The sequence below is a fragment of the Lytechinus pictus genome, chromosome 11 (genome assembly GCF_037042905.1).
Source record: "Lytechinus pictus isolate F3 Inbred chromosome 11, Lp3.0, whole genome shotgun sequence".
In the NCBI taxonomy this organism is placed as follows: Eukaryota; Metazoa; Echinodermata; class Echinoidea; order Temnopleuroida; family Toxopneustidae; genus Lytechinus; species Lytechinus pictus.
This window is the reverse complement of record NC_087255.1, coordinates 10,419,297-10,434,904: the sequence shown is the minus strand read 5'-3', so window position 1 is coordinate 10,434,904 and position 15,608 is coordinate 10,419,297. Positions and strand designations below refer to the sequence as shown.

At 37.9% G+C, this 15,608-nt stretch overlaps 2 protein-coding genes across 3 annotated transcripts; both read left to right on the top strand.

Moving 5' to 3' along the window:
* Positions 1–1,826: 1,826 nt before the first annotated feature.
* On the top strand, positions 1,827–6,133 carry LOC129270787 (thiosulfate sulfurtransferase-like). Its single transcript, XM_054908114.2, has 3 exons — positions 1,827–2,172; positions 3,779–4,370; positions 4,669–6,133. Exons 1-3 carry the CDS (start codon positions 2,074–2,076, stop codon positions 4,980–4,982), a joined length of 1,005 nt encoding a protein of 334 aa, XP_054764089.2. The 5' UTR covers positions 1,827–2,073; the 3' UTR covers positions 4,983–6,133.
* An 805-nt stretch (positions 6,134–6,938) lies between these two features.
* On the top strand, positions 6,939–15,574 carry LOC129271457 (thiosulfate sulfurtransferase-like). Of its 2 annotated transcripts, XR_010295112.1 has the most exons (4): positions 7,105–7,354; positions 10,624–11,215; positions 14,009–14,515; positions 14,642–15,124. XR_010295112.1 is itself a non-coding variant. In XM_054908806.2 (3 exons), exons 1-3 carry the CDS (start codon positions 7,229–7,231, stop codon positions 14,311–14,313), a joined length of 1,023 nt encoding a protein of 340 aa, XP_054764781.2. In that variant the 5' UTR covers positions 6,939–7,228; the 3' UTR covers positions 14,314–15,574. The 2 variants fall into 2 exon arrangements, 1 of the variants encoding a protein (XP_054764781.2); XM_054908806.2 differs by having other exon boundaries at positions 6,939–7,354; positions 14,009–15,574.
* Positions 15,575–15,608: the final 34 nt, after the last annotated feature.

Below are 15,608 nucleotides of genomic sequence, written 5' to 3'. Positions count from 1 at the left end.
CAAAACTTTGATTTATAATTATATCATTTGATAGAGATATTTATCATGGCAGATAATGAAGTATTCCTATATTACTCAATTGAATGTGGTCTTTGTGATTTATTGATGATATCATGATTGTTATGATATTAGATTAATATTTCTTCAACGGCCGTCCAACTTTTAACATTAATCTGCCAAAACACGCAATATCATACTTTCAATATATAAATTGCCGTCAGCATTGCTTATGAACAATGCCTATCCTCAGTCAACTCGACTGAACAATATATATATATATATATAACATTTCATTACAACCTTACGGGCTGCAAGCTTAAATACATTATAAATTATTTCATTCATAACACTGTTTAACCAATACTATTAAAATTTCGATCGAGTGTACGTCAAGTGACAGTACAAAACCATTAATTTGACGATAATCATTTTAAACTTAACTCTTTACCATTCTTTAATCGGTTTTTGTAATTTAAGGAATTCATATTTTTCAATTTCTAATGAATTACTAGAATCATTGCCGAAGATGGGATAAAAAGTGGCTAAAATCAGCAATATTATTCTCTCCATTAAAAAGGTAAAATTGGTAAAATACAAGTGTACTTCAGTTTTAATAGGTGACAACTTTTCACACTTTCATGTCTCATTTGAAGCATAAAATTTAAAGCTATAATTGAAGCAAAGATCCCTCGTGACTTCATGGGCATCTTGTCACAAATTAAGAGGGGGTTGTCAGTATCGATTTTCTTTTCAAGTTGAAATACGTCACAAAGCATATATCGACGTACGGACTTATGCCCTCTTTGTCGAAATGATCTTATGCCAATTGAATCAATCTGTCAATCACGATGAGTAGGATCTGATTGGTGACTCTTTAAAATGGGGGTATTGAATATAAAGTATCTCTGACCGGACTTGTCAGAGGTCTTTTGTGATCAATAGTCGGTGAAGGAAATCCTCATTGTTTTTTCTGTTCAGGATTTTCATTTCATTTCCATGTTGGATATATCAGTAATGAAGTTGTCATTATGAAGGCATACATGGCCTATCTAGAGGGGGAAGACTCGCCCGGGAGTTAAAAGGCATTGTGTGAGTGTGTGTGTGCTGGGGGATTTGAAAAAAAGAAATGAAGGAGTACTATAGGTGAAAGGATTTTTTTTTTTCAAAAGGAAACGTTGATGGGGTGCATATGCTTGTAATGTACCATTGAAATTAAGTTGCCAACAACCGAAGCAAAGGGTATGTGCCATAGGCAGGAAATAATATTTGCCGCCTAAAAAGACAAATGTGACAAGCACCCCAAATCCACCACGTGGATTAATCAATGGCACGTCATATTTATTTCATATGGCACCCAAAAATTCAATATGATTTTTTTTCTGACTCCCTTACTTAAACGCTTTCAAATGAGTCAGTTCTCATTTCCTAACAGAAAACTTAAATGTTGAGAAAACTTTGAAAAAAAAAATATATTAGATCTATTCTCGGATTTAAGAATCGTCGTGGTCGTTTATCTGTCTCTTTTTTTGATCTTTTTCAAGCTAGGTGCCTTAATTTTCTCAGTGCATGTCCCCCTCTTTGAAAGCCTACGCCTTGGACCATATAGGATCACGATTAAATCAAATATTGGTTATTTCAGGGGAGGCGCTATGTGTGTGTGTGTGTGTGTGGGGGGGGGGGGGTCATGCAGGCGGGCGACCTCCCGGTGTCCCTATGATTTTTCAAGAATATAAGGGGATCGAAAGAAGAATAAGGAAAACAAACGAAAAGGTAAGAAGGGAGGGCAACTTTCGAAAAGAGAGGTCTGACCTTATAGCCATAACCCAAAATAGGCAATAATAACATCACCCTCCGATATAGCCTTGCCCCTCTTACACTAGCTACCTGCACCTGTACGCCCAGTGACTAAAATCGCTGGCATGTTGCCAAAATGTTTCTCATGCGTACAAGCTGTATATATAATATAACGGGGCCGGGGAGATGTAACTCTGTGTTAAAACCATATTGCTGAAATAGCTTTAATAATCTCCATCTCTGCATTCGTATTTAAGAGCTTGAGGTGATTCTGAAATAATGAGGAACGTGTTTGTAATCCAGTCTCTACGAAGAAGCCTCTGGAATGCAACAAGCATCGGAAGGACTGTTGTCAACATCGTCCCTGGATCGCAGTTCGTGAGTATATTACAAGCGCTAGCAGCGCTGCTTCAATGTCTGCATGTCGTATATGCATTTGTGCATGAAACACATTACCTGGGACATAATTGCTTTGCTATGCCGTGGTTCATATCCCCGGGACCCATAAGAAGACCTTTATAATCTACGGAGAGTGATTCTTTCATGATCTAGTTTAACCAAGGACTTAACCCACGCTAGACTTCAAGACCGAGTACGCCATGCCCAGAACAAGCCCACGACACGCCCACTTATCGTTTACCATAATGCACCTGTACCAAATTATAATGTACTGTCTGTGCACGTAGAACAAATTATTAAAGTTCGAGCTATGACGCGTAGTCTGCAAATTCAGACGTGAAATCATTATGCGTAGTGTTTAGATGGGTCCATCAGTATGGTAAACGTGGATCATGAATTTCATTCAAGTGGGGGCGCAGAAAGTTGATCTTTTTTGTCAACAATTAGAACAATAAATCAGGGTTCACAATTGATCAAAAAACAAAACAAAAAAAACAAACGATATAGGCTTTATATCCCAAACAAAATCCAACAAGCATAGCTATGAAAGATACAAAGCATATATTGATCCCAAAAGGAACACAATCCTCTCGTTTCAGGGGATCGGCCACATCTCATAATAATGTTAATACCACAAATACATTGTATGCATAGCAAAATGTACAATATTATCTTATCTGACATGTCTAGTGTTTAAATTCTTTATGCCAATCTAAAATTACCTGTTTATCTATCTATCTACCTGTTTATCTATCTACCTATCTATCTATCTATCTATCTATCGAATTTGAATTTGAATTTGGATCTCTCTCTCCAGAGTCAATATCTATCTATCCATCTATCTATCTATCTATATACCTATTTATCTATCTATCTATCATCTATCTATCTATCTATCTATTTTTTTTTATAGTTTCTATCTAAATATAATCATATATATTCAATTCGAATGTTGATATCCAATAGTGAATTATGTGATAATTTTTAGATTTGTCAAACGAACTCATGAGTCGGTGTTTTGCTTATACATGTATCTCTTTGTTAAATCTTTGATCAAAATTATGTGAAATTATATTGCACTTGACGCCCGGACCCACATACACTCAAGAGATATTAAACTTCTTTGCTTTGCCTGTATTTAGAATATGATTTCAATTTATGTGAAAATTAAATAGACATATTTGCTCCTTTTCATCTACAATTTGATAGTTTCCGATGTGGAATATAAAACAAATAATAACATTTTTTTTCATATCAATAGATAAGAAAAACTAACCTAGTTGATATCAACGTACATGCTATATTTCCTATTTCAAAATTTCGGGGGGGGGGGGGGTAGCTGCCTCCTGCCTCAGAGTCTGCCCCATGCTTCGTTTGACCATGGCTTGCGTTTATTAATGTCCTTTCCTGTTCTCCCATCCTCCACTTCGCCTCCTTATACTCCACCAGAATAGATACAGAATTGTCTTCTGCCCAATAACTTTAGAACGGAATCTCTCTCTTCTGACAAATTATTTACAAATATAAATTCAAATAGACTGGTCTTTTCATTCAGATATATATCCTTCTTTTGTCCTATTTTCAGCACACCTCGGTGCCAAGTTACAGCAGTATTCCTGGGTTGGTGAACACAGGATGGCTAGCAGAATCACTTGAAAGACAGAAGACACCAGATGGAAGGCCTCTCCGAGTCCTGGACACCACAAGGATAGCAATGCAAACAGACAAGTTACACATACCAGGAAGTGTCCATGTTGATCTTGCTCACCTCTGCGACAAAGAGTCCCCTTTTCATTACACCATCCCATCTCCAGAGTACTTTGCCGATTTCGTTGGGAAGACACTCGGCGTCGACAACGACACGCACGTCGTCCTCTACGATGGCCGGGTCAGGATCATGACATCACCTAGGATTTGGTGGATGTTCCGCCTCTTTGACCATGAAGCCGTGTCGGTGCTTGACGGTGGTCTTCAGCAGTGGATGGAAGAGAAGCGAGAGGTCACAGAAGATCCGACGCCGGCGCCCTCACCGGTGACTTACAAGGTACCCAAGCTACGTGAAGATCTCCTAAAGACTTTCGAAGAAGTCCTCCAGAATGTGAAAAAACCACAGTTTCAGATTATGGATAGTCGTCCTGTTGATTGGTATGACGGAACACTACCTTCTGCTTATCCAGGTATTTTGATCTCTATCATGTAACCATTACAGCTTCATTGTAGTGATTATTTTTTCTCTGGGATTGTTTCATAAGTTACCCTGTCTCTCTTTTCGCCCACTATTGTTAACATTAGGCCTATTTTTATTTTGAAATATATCCTTATTAAATATTTGATGTGGCTTATCCTAATACGAACCCCTAATTTGCTTTTACTCTAGTTAAGACTGTCCATTTCTCTAAAATAGAAGTCTACCAATATTCTTCCAGACTCATGGCATTCCCTCACTAATATTTTCTTCGTCATTCAATTATGCAGGTATGAAACTGGGCATCATGAAGATGGCCGCCAACATCCCTTACCCAAACTTCTACGTCGACGGTACCAGCAAGTTCAAATCAGCCGACGACCTCAAGGCGCTCTTCCGGTCAAAGGGCGTCGACCTTTCCCGCCCTTTGACCTCCCAGTGCGCCGTTGGGATCACTGCATGCACCCTGATCCTCGGCGCTTACGTTGCGGGAAAAGAAGATGTGGCCCTCTACGATGGGTCGTTCGAAGAGTACTCCCAGAAAGGGCCTTTAGAATCGATGACTCTGTATGAGGAGAAACCAAAGAGCAACCCATATGGATAGAATTGACAACATGCACTATTGATATTTCGATGGGTGGATGACGGGGATTTAGCTGAATTAATTCTAGTCAGGATGTTATGACGAATAATGCCATTTTGCAGAAGCACAAAGAAGACAGAGAGAGAGAGAGTGGGACTTATATATTGTGGAATCGCAATTCTATTTTATTTCAATTTGCCATGCAGTCTACGCAGACAATAGTACTTTTCTCGACTAGCAAAGTAAAACCCGTCGAAATGTAATCATATCTCAAACCATTATGATGAAACTCCTATCATAAACGGGGTCAATGACTGTAGATTCGATTTACCAAAGAGTTGCGAATTGGACTGTTTTAATAACCTCTTGATGACTTCTTGAAGGTCATGAAGATTTGCCCAATTTTTTACCAAAGAAATCACAGTAGAATGAGCGATAATTTTTTTAAATCAGAATCGGCAAATTTTACCTGTTTGATAAAATGAGTTCTGACTGTTCATTACAAAGTAAGCTGATATGACTTATTTCATTGATGCTGTTTCGTTTTTCGCTTTTATCAAAATTTTGATATGAAATGAACTTGTTAAATAATACAATCATTTTAACTGTGTAATTGTCTCATTTAAGTATGGAAAAAATGTGTATATTTCTCATTTTTAGGTTTCTCACCAGCTGAAGAACAAGACAATGCGATTCCTATGAAACTAAAATTTGACAAACTCCACAAGAATTTGAGTCGTGTGAAAATTAATCACAGATAGTGCCTTTAGTGGTCTTTTTTTTTTTTTTTTTTTTTTTATACAAGATTGCTTTTCTAGGACTCCTCCACATTACTTCTCCTGTTTATTTCATTTGCATACATTGTTATTAATTTGAATGTCTTGAAAAATGTTCATGTTGCATATTTTTGCCAATGTATTGTTACATTTTGTTGAACTTATGCGTCTCTTGTGTGTGGAAATTTTAAATAAACTAAAAGTAAACCAAAACTACCCCCAAAAAACAACAAAACAAGTAATTGAATTTTAGTCCAGAAGTGTAAATTAATTTACCTGTCCTTTGTGTTTATTAAAGCGTCAACATTACATTGTTTTATGTCCACTTGTCATATACATTTATGGTTAACATGATTTATTTTTGGCGAAAAAATAAATGAACACTTGCTTTATGAATTCAATGTGCTCGTATCACCTTTACTGAAAGGTATCAATGGCAAAAGTCGCTATTGCCCTCCAAAATCAGGAATTCATTTGAATAAGGTCAAACTTACCAGGCAAAATATGGTAAAGGTGCGGTTTTACATTAAAAAAAAAACTTGTGCTCCCGTAATCGTGAAATTCGACGCACATTAAATATTTGTTTGTTGGAGGATCAGAAGTAGTTTGTTGGATGTACTCGAATTAGAAGATAAATTTGCATTCTGTTCTGTTATCCTTTATTGATGAAGGTTATGCCGCAAGGCCTGGGAAATTAAAAGACGGGAAATTTTGCCTTGTGGCTCAGCTCACTGTGATAGATTTTGACATAATACATGTATTTGAAAATAACATTATATATTACTTATATATTTCCGGCATAAATCATGTAACTCCAGACACTATAGATTTAATAAGTTCTAGAAAGTAGATATGTGTGTGTGGATGTGTGAGGGTATGGGTGTGGGTGTGTGTGTGTGTGTGAGAGAGAGAGAGAGAAAGATGGATTATGATCATTTGCTACGTAATTGATCCCTCTTAAGTGTCTTTTAAAAACGGTAAATTTGCCTGAATATTCGAAGGGAATCTTTTGAAGAAATGTACATTTGAATCAGGGTAACTGCATCTCCAAAGAAGTATAAAAGTGTTTACCAACGGCTAGGAGCAATTATGATCTTCTTTCCTGATGGGACATATGTAATATAATGCCCAGCATACAATGGGGTTGTTTTGAAATCGCCAGCACAAAAGAAGAAGAACATCAACAAATCGTCACTCTGTATCTTCACCCTTTTCAAAGTATTCACAATCAGACACATCGGTATAGAGTTAGCTCTGTATACCAAAGCTAACTCTGTATACCTCGTTAGCAAACATTTAAGATCTACAATCCCAGATATTAAGTGCCTATTTACATTTGACATACTTGTCAATACAACAATAGGACTTTCAACCTTAGTTTTTCAGCGACTTCTCGTGTGGCAGGCTTGGCTGGGTATACGGATAGGAAATTCAATAGTACTTAATAGGCCTATATGCTTGAATTTGCTATTGGTCAAGGTCTCATCCGTCATGAGGAATATATTGTTTGTACAGTCGATGACAGTGTTCAGAACAATATCCCATCATGGAGCCAGAAGTAGCTGTGTTTACTGGACAAAGATTACCTGCAACGCGTCAGCTTCACATAGGCCTATTGTAAGTACATCTTTTGATATTTCTGTTTCTGTTACTATTTATGGTAACTCCGGCAGAACTCAGCATGACAGCGTTTTGCTGGTAAACGCCAAGCTTGTATAATTACTTAGGAAACATTTTACGTCTAGGTTAATCAGTCATAATGGCTGACCTTATGGACGACTGATATTACTCTCGGGCCTTTTTACCAAAGTGGAGACACTGGCAGAGTGGGGATTCGAACTCACGACCTTGCGATTATGAGTCCAATGTTCTAACCACTGGACCACACGACCCGTGTTGACCAGGATTATTATAGGATTATACCACAGGAAACATTTTATAATCAACTTTCTATAAGCATAATCTATTTTGCAGTGTGTTCACAAAACATTTAAAAAATGGAATTACATGTTAAAAGGCAATCTGTCATGTGGCAGTGTATTTACCTACAAATCGAACTGAGATTGTATTGTTGCACATGCACAGCCCAACCCATCCTTAATCAATCAAAGAGTGAGTTCTAGTTTTATAATACCGGTGGTGCATCTAGAACGCAAGTTATCTACTAAAACAAAACTTTAATATGCAATGTATGTCTTTATTATCATATATCCTGTCGGAAGACGAGGTGTTGTTCGCGCCATAAATACATTTAAGGACTTTGTCCCTCCATACCTATTGACAATAATACCTCATGGCCTATAGATTTTTCAATTTCATGAAATGATTCGACTTTGACCTGTTTTCACATACAAACTCAATCTTAATGACAAAAATTACATACATGTACACTCTACATACATATTGCACTATGACAAACTATATTTACCGCAACGTGAATGATATTTAAAAAAAAGAAAATTATGACGTAATTAAGTAAGCAAAGATAAAACAAGTAATTAAATGTTGTATTTTCGTGTTTTTATTTCAAGGACAAGCTTTATTGAAGAATGGTAGATAAGTATTGAAAAGATATGTCTTTGTCAATTCCACATAATCGGGCAATATCATTCCTTTTCCCAAACATAACTGACCTTGGATTCGTACCATTTGATGCTAGGAAAATATTTTGTTTATTCTTTCACCTAAACTATTAATTTGTTCCAACATTATTCTAACAACATTGAGTAGTTGTGGGATACAAAAGGAATGCCATCAAATTGTACGCATTTTCAATTGACAGAAATGTATAAAATCAGGCAATAACCAAAGAGCTTTAAGAGATGGAGTGACAACGAAATGCAAATTAATTCATATACAGTGGCGTAGCTACGGGGGGGGGGGGCCTGGGGGGCACGTGCCCCCCTGAAAAAATTGGCAGAGCAAAAAAGGGAGAAGAAAGAAAAAAGGAAAAGAAGAAAGACAGAAGAAAAAAGAAGAGGAAAATAAGAGGCAGACGAGTGAATGAAATAATGTGAGGGGAAGACTTGCAATTTAAAAAAATCTTTTCATATTAGTATATAAAATTTTTGCTGGCGCTTCGCGCCATAATTGCCTGTTCGATGGGATTAATATCTTGCTCGATAGGCTGATATGGAGCAAGTTTTGGAGTCGATATGCAAAACGTATTTTAGCTCGGACATCGAGCTTTCATTTTTTTTTCATTTACACATTTCTGTAAAATGTCCGTTTTATGGTCTACATATCAGCATTTTAAGCTCACGCTGCGTGGTCACATTGTTTGATTTGCCAAGTTCATATTGTCTACGTGTATTCCACAATGTTCCATTAAACAAATGTATTCAGAATGCCCAGATTCTAGGTCTAAATCTAAAACATGCGCGATAGCCTGCATGTTCTTTATTTAAAATGTACTTAAATTATCCAGTTTCACATCAGAATATCAATAATTGTCTATTATTAATGATACCCGATTGACTATATCCTGTTTATGACTTACAAAATATGAATAGAGTGTCCCGCTTTTAGGTCTAAAATCTCAATTTTCTTCCTCTCGCATCAATTGTTTAGTTACATACCTATCCCATTTATTAATACAAAAAATGCTTAGAATGACCATTTTTAGGTCGGAATGTCAAAAAATTTGCTCGCGCTTCGCGCTCGCATTATTGAAATATATACCGTGTCCGTGGGTAGCTGTAAGCAGTCCTATAACAGGTCCCTTTTCGATAATGCTAGAACAGTTGAAAAAAATTTCTGTTCGCGCTTGGCGTTCGCAGTAACCATCTAGTTACATACGAATCTTGTTCAGGATCACACATAACATTGCCCAGAAAATTAAATTTTCAGGAAAAAATACATTAAAGTAAAAAAAAAAATCGCTCGCGCTTCGCGCTCGCACTTTTTATAAGGCTTATGAGATTATTTTATGTTTATGTTAGTTTATAAGAATAAAACTAAGAAGTGACTGATATAGGTGAAGATAATTTCGGGTTCCGTCCCCTATTGGCGAAAGTCGGATCCGCCCTTGTGGACACATACACACACCGGAAAAATGGCCGGTGCCCCCCCTGAAAAAGCAAGGACCCCTCCCAGTGCCCCCTCGGGAAAAAAATCCTAGCTACGCCACTGTTCATGTAGCTTCTGATTTCTAAAGAAGCAGGCCTACAAAAGAATACACAGGGGCACTGTATACTTCGGTGGCTTCCTGCGATGCCGCCAGTTTCATGGGAAACTGAAAAGTGATTTGTGTTGAAAATATATAACTGCGAATATTTCCAAACTTACTTGATAAAAAAACGTGGATATTAAACACATGTCGAAATATATTTTAAAGTTTTATATTATGTCCTGAAAGTGAGCGAAATATTGTATGAAAACAGTTTCAAAATGTGAAAACCCTCGAATGTTGACAATCCTTACATCAACATTTTACAAATTACCACACACTTCCACTTTACCCCAAAATAAGATTAGTTTCAGAGATTATATCTATTTGTGATGTTATGTGTCACAGTTGAGGCTACATGCGGACAGTCGAGTAATTTCATATAATAATTCAATACATATTGCAACATTTATTTTTCTCCCGCCTGTAAAAGCTGGCAATGTGTCTGTTCTTAATAACCGACCAGAGGCAGCGAAAAGTAATCATAATTACAAAAGCATATATCATATCGTATCTGGCCAGTAAGTCTGTAGTTAGGTAGGTATTTTTTGTCTACAATCTGCAAGACACATCCAATTAAGAACATGTCTAACATATTTTATCCTTGCGGAATCAAAGCGGCTTTATAGGGAATGTGTTGGATGGTTCTCCATCTCTTTAAACTCCTTGCAATAACAGTATCTGTATATTTTCATTCCACACCCAATATCTTCAACAGCATACGACTGTAATCTCTAAAGCACAGTACCCAGCTTTAGTCAGTACGGAATGGATAGCAGAAGCAATGACATCACGGAAGACACCGGAAGGAAGACCCTTCCGAGTTCTTGACGCTACTAGGATCGGGGCGGAAACTATGGAGGCACGCATTCCCGGAAGTCATCACATTGACCTACACCAACTCTGCGACAAGGACTCGCCCTATCGTTTCACCGTCCCGACTCCCGAGAAGTTTTCCGAGTACGTAGGAGAGACACTCGGCGTCGACAACGACACGCACGTCGTTCTCTACGAGGAGCAGGTCAAGGTCATGACGGCACCGAGGATATGGTGGATGTTCCGGTATTTCAACCACGATGCCATCTCCGTACTGGACGGCGGGCTTCCGCAGTGGATGGCGGAGAACCGAATGGTGACGGAGGTACCACCGCCTGCGCCAGAAGCTGCCGAGTTCAAGGTGACGGAGAGACGCGAGGAACTCTACAAGGGTTTCGAAGACATATTACAGAACGTGAAGGATAAAGAATTCCAGATCATGGATGCTCGTCTTGAGGAATGGTATGATGGATCGAAGCCTTCTGTTTATGAAGGTAGTATGCTCGTTACTCAGTTATTACTTTAGCAGCCTGTCTCTTCAGTCGTCACCACTTCTCTTTGACTACCGTATCTGCTCAAGAAAGTGACCACATGTCACAACAACTATTTTTTACCGCTTTTCTGTCGTTCAGTGTGCATTTTTAATTGCCAATCACCCTTTTACTTTTCCATGATTTCTATGATCGTTGCGAGTATTTCTGAATCAATCATTTGCTTTTCGCTTTGACCAACATCCTATGTCTGAGTGGCCCTTATCTTTTTTTATTTACACAGTGGCAGATCCGGGGGTTCGGCAGGACAGCCCTCCTCTGGATGAATTTTCCATTGAATTAAATATTCTCCCCTCTTTTGCTTCTCATTTTATCGCCAGCAATTCGGTAATTTATGACAAACGACAAAATTCGTTCCAAAAATATATTGTGCAAACAAAGTGGCATTTTGTTTGTGGTTCCCCGTATGATTTCATGAACAGCATTTTTTAATTTTTACCCTTTGTCGTTGATCTTCACTATTTCCTTCTAAACATCGACTTTTCTTCTTCATTGACACCCTTTTAAGATAATGGTCACACATTCTAAATGATCATCATCCTTTCTGTTTTATCGTCCCCCATTCTCTTTGATCTACAGCCCTAATCTCTTTGATCGTCATCCTTTCCCTTTGATCATCACCCTTCCTCTTTGATCACCAACCTTTCTCTTTGATTATTACCCTTTCTCTTTAATCGTCACCCTTTCTATTTGATCGTCATCCCTTCTCTATGATCGTCACCCGTTCTCTGTTATCGTCACCCTTCTGTTTGATCGTCACCCTTTCTCTTTGATCATCACTCTTTCTCTATGATCGTCATCCCTTCTCTATGATCGTTACTATTTCTGTTTGATCGTCAATCTTTCTCTTTGATCATCATCCTTTTTCATCGTCAACCTTTCTATTTGATCATCACCCTTTCTCTTTGATCGTCAACTATTCTCTTTGATCATCAACCTTTCTCTTTGTTCGTCAACCTTTCTCTTTGATCGTCATCCTTTCTCTTTGATCGTCACCCTTTCCCTTTGATCATCACCCTTTCCCTTTGTTCATCACCCTTTCCCTTTAATCACCACACTTTCTCTTTGATCATCACACTTTCTCTTTGATCGTCACCCTTTCTCTTTGATTGTCACCCTTTCTCTTTGATCACCACCCTTTCCCTTTGATCGTCACCCTTACCTTTGAACGTCACCCCATTTCCTTTAACCGTTACCCTTTTTCTTTGATCGTCATCCCTTTTTGATCGTCAACCTTTATCTTTGATCATCACCTTTTCTCATGATCACCACCCTTTCTTTGATCATCATCCTTTCTTTTTTTATCATCACCCGTTCTCTTTGTTCTTCACCCTTTCTCTTTGATCGTCACCCTTTCTCCTTTTTTATCTTTACCCTTTTATTTGATCGTCACCCTTTATCTTTGATCAGCACCCTTTCCCTTTGATCGTCAACCTTCCTCTCTGATCGTCTTTCATTCTCTTTGCTCGTCAACCTTTCTCTTTGCTCGTCAACCTTTCTCTTTGATCGTCACCTTTTCTCTCTGAGCATCACCCTATCTGTTTGATCACCACCCTTTATCATTGATTGTCAACTTTTCTCTGTGATCGTCACCTTTCCCTTTGATCATCAAAACTTTCTCTTTGATCGTCAACCTTTCTCTTTGATCGTCACCCTTTCTCCTTTTTTATCTTTACCCTTTTCTTTGATCGTCACCCTTTCTCATTGATCGTCAACTTTTCTCTGTGATCGTCACCCTTTCCCTTTGATCATCAAGCTTTCTCTTTGATCGTCAACCTTTCTTTTTGATCGTCACCCTTTCTCTTTGAGCGTCACACTTTTCTTTGATCGTCATCCTCTTTGGTCGTCATCCTTTCTCTTTCATCGTCACCCTTCCCTTTGAACGTCACCCCTTTTTCTTTAACCGTTACCATTTCCCTTTGATCGTCACCCTTTCTCTTTGAACGTCACTCTTTCTCTTTAACCGTTACCCATTCTCTTTGATCGTCAACCTCTTTGATCGTCAACTTTTTCTTTGATCGTCGCCTTTCCTCTCTGATCATCTTTCTTTCTCTTTGATCGTCACCCTTTCTGTTTAATCGTCACCCTTTCCCTTTGATCATCACCCTTTCTTTTTGATCGCCACCCTTTTTGTTTGATCGTCACCCTTTCTGTTTGATCATCAACTTTTCTCTTTGATCGTCACCCTTTCCATTTGATCATCACCCTTACTTTTTGATCGCCACCCTTTCTGTTTGATCACCACCCTTTCTCTTTGATCGTCATCCTATCTCTTTGATCGTCACCCTTTCTCTTTGATCATCCACCTTTCTGTTTGATCGTCATCCATTTTTTTTATCGTACCCCTTTCCCTTTGGTCGTCAACCTTTCTCTTTGATCGTCACCTTTTCCCTTTGATTGTCAATCTTTATCTTTGATCATCACCCTTTCTATTTGATCATCAACCTTTCTCTTTGATCGTCACGCTTTTCCTCTGATCGTCACCCTTTTCCTCTGATCGTCGCCCTTTTCCTCTGATCGTCACCCTTTTTTTTGCCTTTTTTCAATCTGGTCGCCACCTTTTATCTTATATTGTTCATTTTTCCTCTTTGATAGTCACCATATCTTCTTGACACTTCAACGTAATTGTTATCCTTTATATTGATAGTCACCCCATCCCTCCTACAATGTTCATTTGATCTCGAAGTTACCAAAACAGTAACATTTATGCAACGGGTTCCCTTTTTCTGTGCTTAGATACCCCCCTTGGTATCATGAAGATGGCGACAAACATCCCTTTCAACAACGTTCTCAACGATGACGGCACTAAGTTCAGGTCACCCGACGACCTCCGACACCTCTTCAAGTCACGCGGCATCGACCTGTCCCGACCTTTGACCTCGTCATGCTACATTGGAATCACAGCCTCCATCCTAGCCATGAGCGCCTTCCTGGTGGGGAAGGAAGACGTAGCAGTGTATGACGGCTCCTGGGAAGAATATGCCCAAAAGGGACCTAAGGACTCGATGAATTTATACACATACGAAGAAAAAGAACCATAAATCTGCCTTCCCAATAGACTTATATCCTTATGGTTCTTATTGCAAATTGTCGGTATGTTCCAAAATTGTTATGCAAGTATTTTGTAAAGAATGATAAGTGAAAAAGTCTGCTTACAGGAAACGATATGTTCATCTATATTTAAGTCTATCGGTAGACTAATTTCCGACCGGTCACATATTCAGTTATTCTGTCAGTCCTACAGCATCATGATCATTGATTTAATCTTAAAGATTGTTTTCAGTCGACATCCAAGATAATCCCCAGAAATTTGATTTTCTTTGGGATTAATAATATGCTGTAAAGCGCTTTGAGCCGTTCTTGGAAAAGCGCTATATAAAACTTGGCTATTATTATTATCATTGGGATTAAATCAAATAAACAGATAACTGTAACATGATCACGAAGATGACTTTAAAATAGTTGAAATTGCAACATTCTTTATTCCTTTTTGAAAGAAAAGAATAAGTATTTCTTTGCATATTAGTAATTACGATTACATTTTCTGTGATATTCAGTCTTATTCAAATTGCATGTAGATGTAGTCTCTATAACAACAATGCCATGTACAAATTCCCTTTGAATTGTAATATACAAGTAGTCTAAACATGCTTTGATTTTTTTTTTTTTTAAGGGATTTTGTATTTTCTGCTACATACTGAAGTAAAGGCTTTACTGTGGTGGAAGAGAAACTAATTATGAAAAACAGTATAAGTATGAATAAATTCAAGGTGAAATTACTACATTTTAACAGTCATGAATTTTAGAACCCGAACCTGCATCAAATCGGCGTTACTGTAAACAGTATTCCCAGACCTTCCAACCTTCTACAACCCCTTAAAAAGTATTCTTAGAAGGAGAATTTTTTTTTTTTTTTTTACAAAAAAGAGTATTAAAAAAAACTTGGCTCAACGTAATAATCACCAGTCTGTTGTAGTGAGATCGGTGAAAAAAATATGTGAAATGACTCTACTTGAAAACTTGATAATTCACCCTTATAAACTTGTGCTCGTAGGCCAGAATTTACTTGTTTTTGTCATGCAACAAGTTACTGGCCCCGACAGTGATTTTTACCGGTCTGGGACTAGTGTCACGCGTTGTGTATAATACATACTCCATGATCAGAAGTACTAAATCATACAAAAAAGTATTCATAGCAAAAAAGGAGGAACAAATACTCTAAAAAGGGAATGGTTGGCAACTTGGCATGTCTGTATTCCCATACTGCTATTAAAGAATTGCACTTGTAGCACACACATACATAATAACTAGTTTGTCTTTAATTGTTGTTAACCTG

Coding starts and splice junctions, on each gene's coding strand:
- LOC129271457 (XM_054908806.2), top strand. CDS start 7,229: ATGAGGAATATATTGTTTGTACAGTCGATGACAGTGTTCAGAACAATA. Junction 7,355..10,623: donor CAGCTTCACATAGGCCTATT/GTAAGTACATCT, acceptor TATCTTCAACAG/CATACGACTGTAATCTCTAA. Junction 11,216..14,008: donor GAAGCCTTCTGTTTATGAAG/GTAGTATGCTCG, acceptor TTCTGTGCTTAG/ATACCCCCCTTGGTATCATG.
- LOC129270787 (XM_054908114.2), top strand. CDS start 2,074: ATGAGGAACGTGTTTGTAATCCAGTCTCTACGAAGAAGCCTCTGGAAT. Junction 2,173..3,778: donor TCGTCCCTGGATCGCAGTTC/GTGAGTATATTA, acceptor TCCTATTTTCAG/CACACCTCGGTGCCAAGTTA. Junction 4,371..4,668: donor ACTACCTTCTGCTTATCCAG/GTATTTTGATCT, acceptor TCAATTATGCAG/GTATGAAACTGGGCATCATG.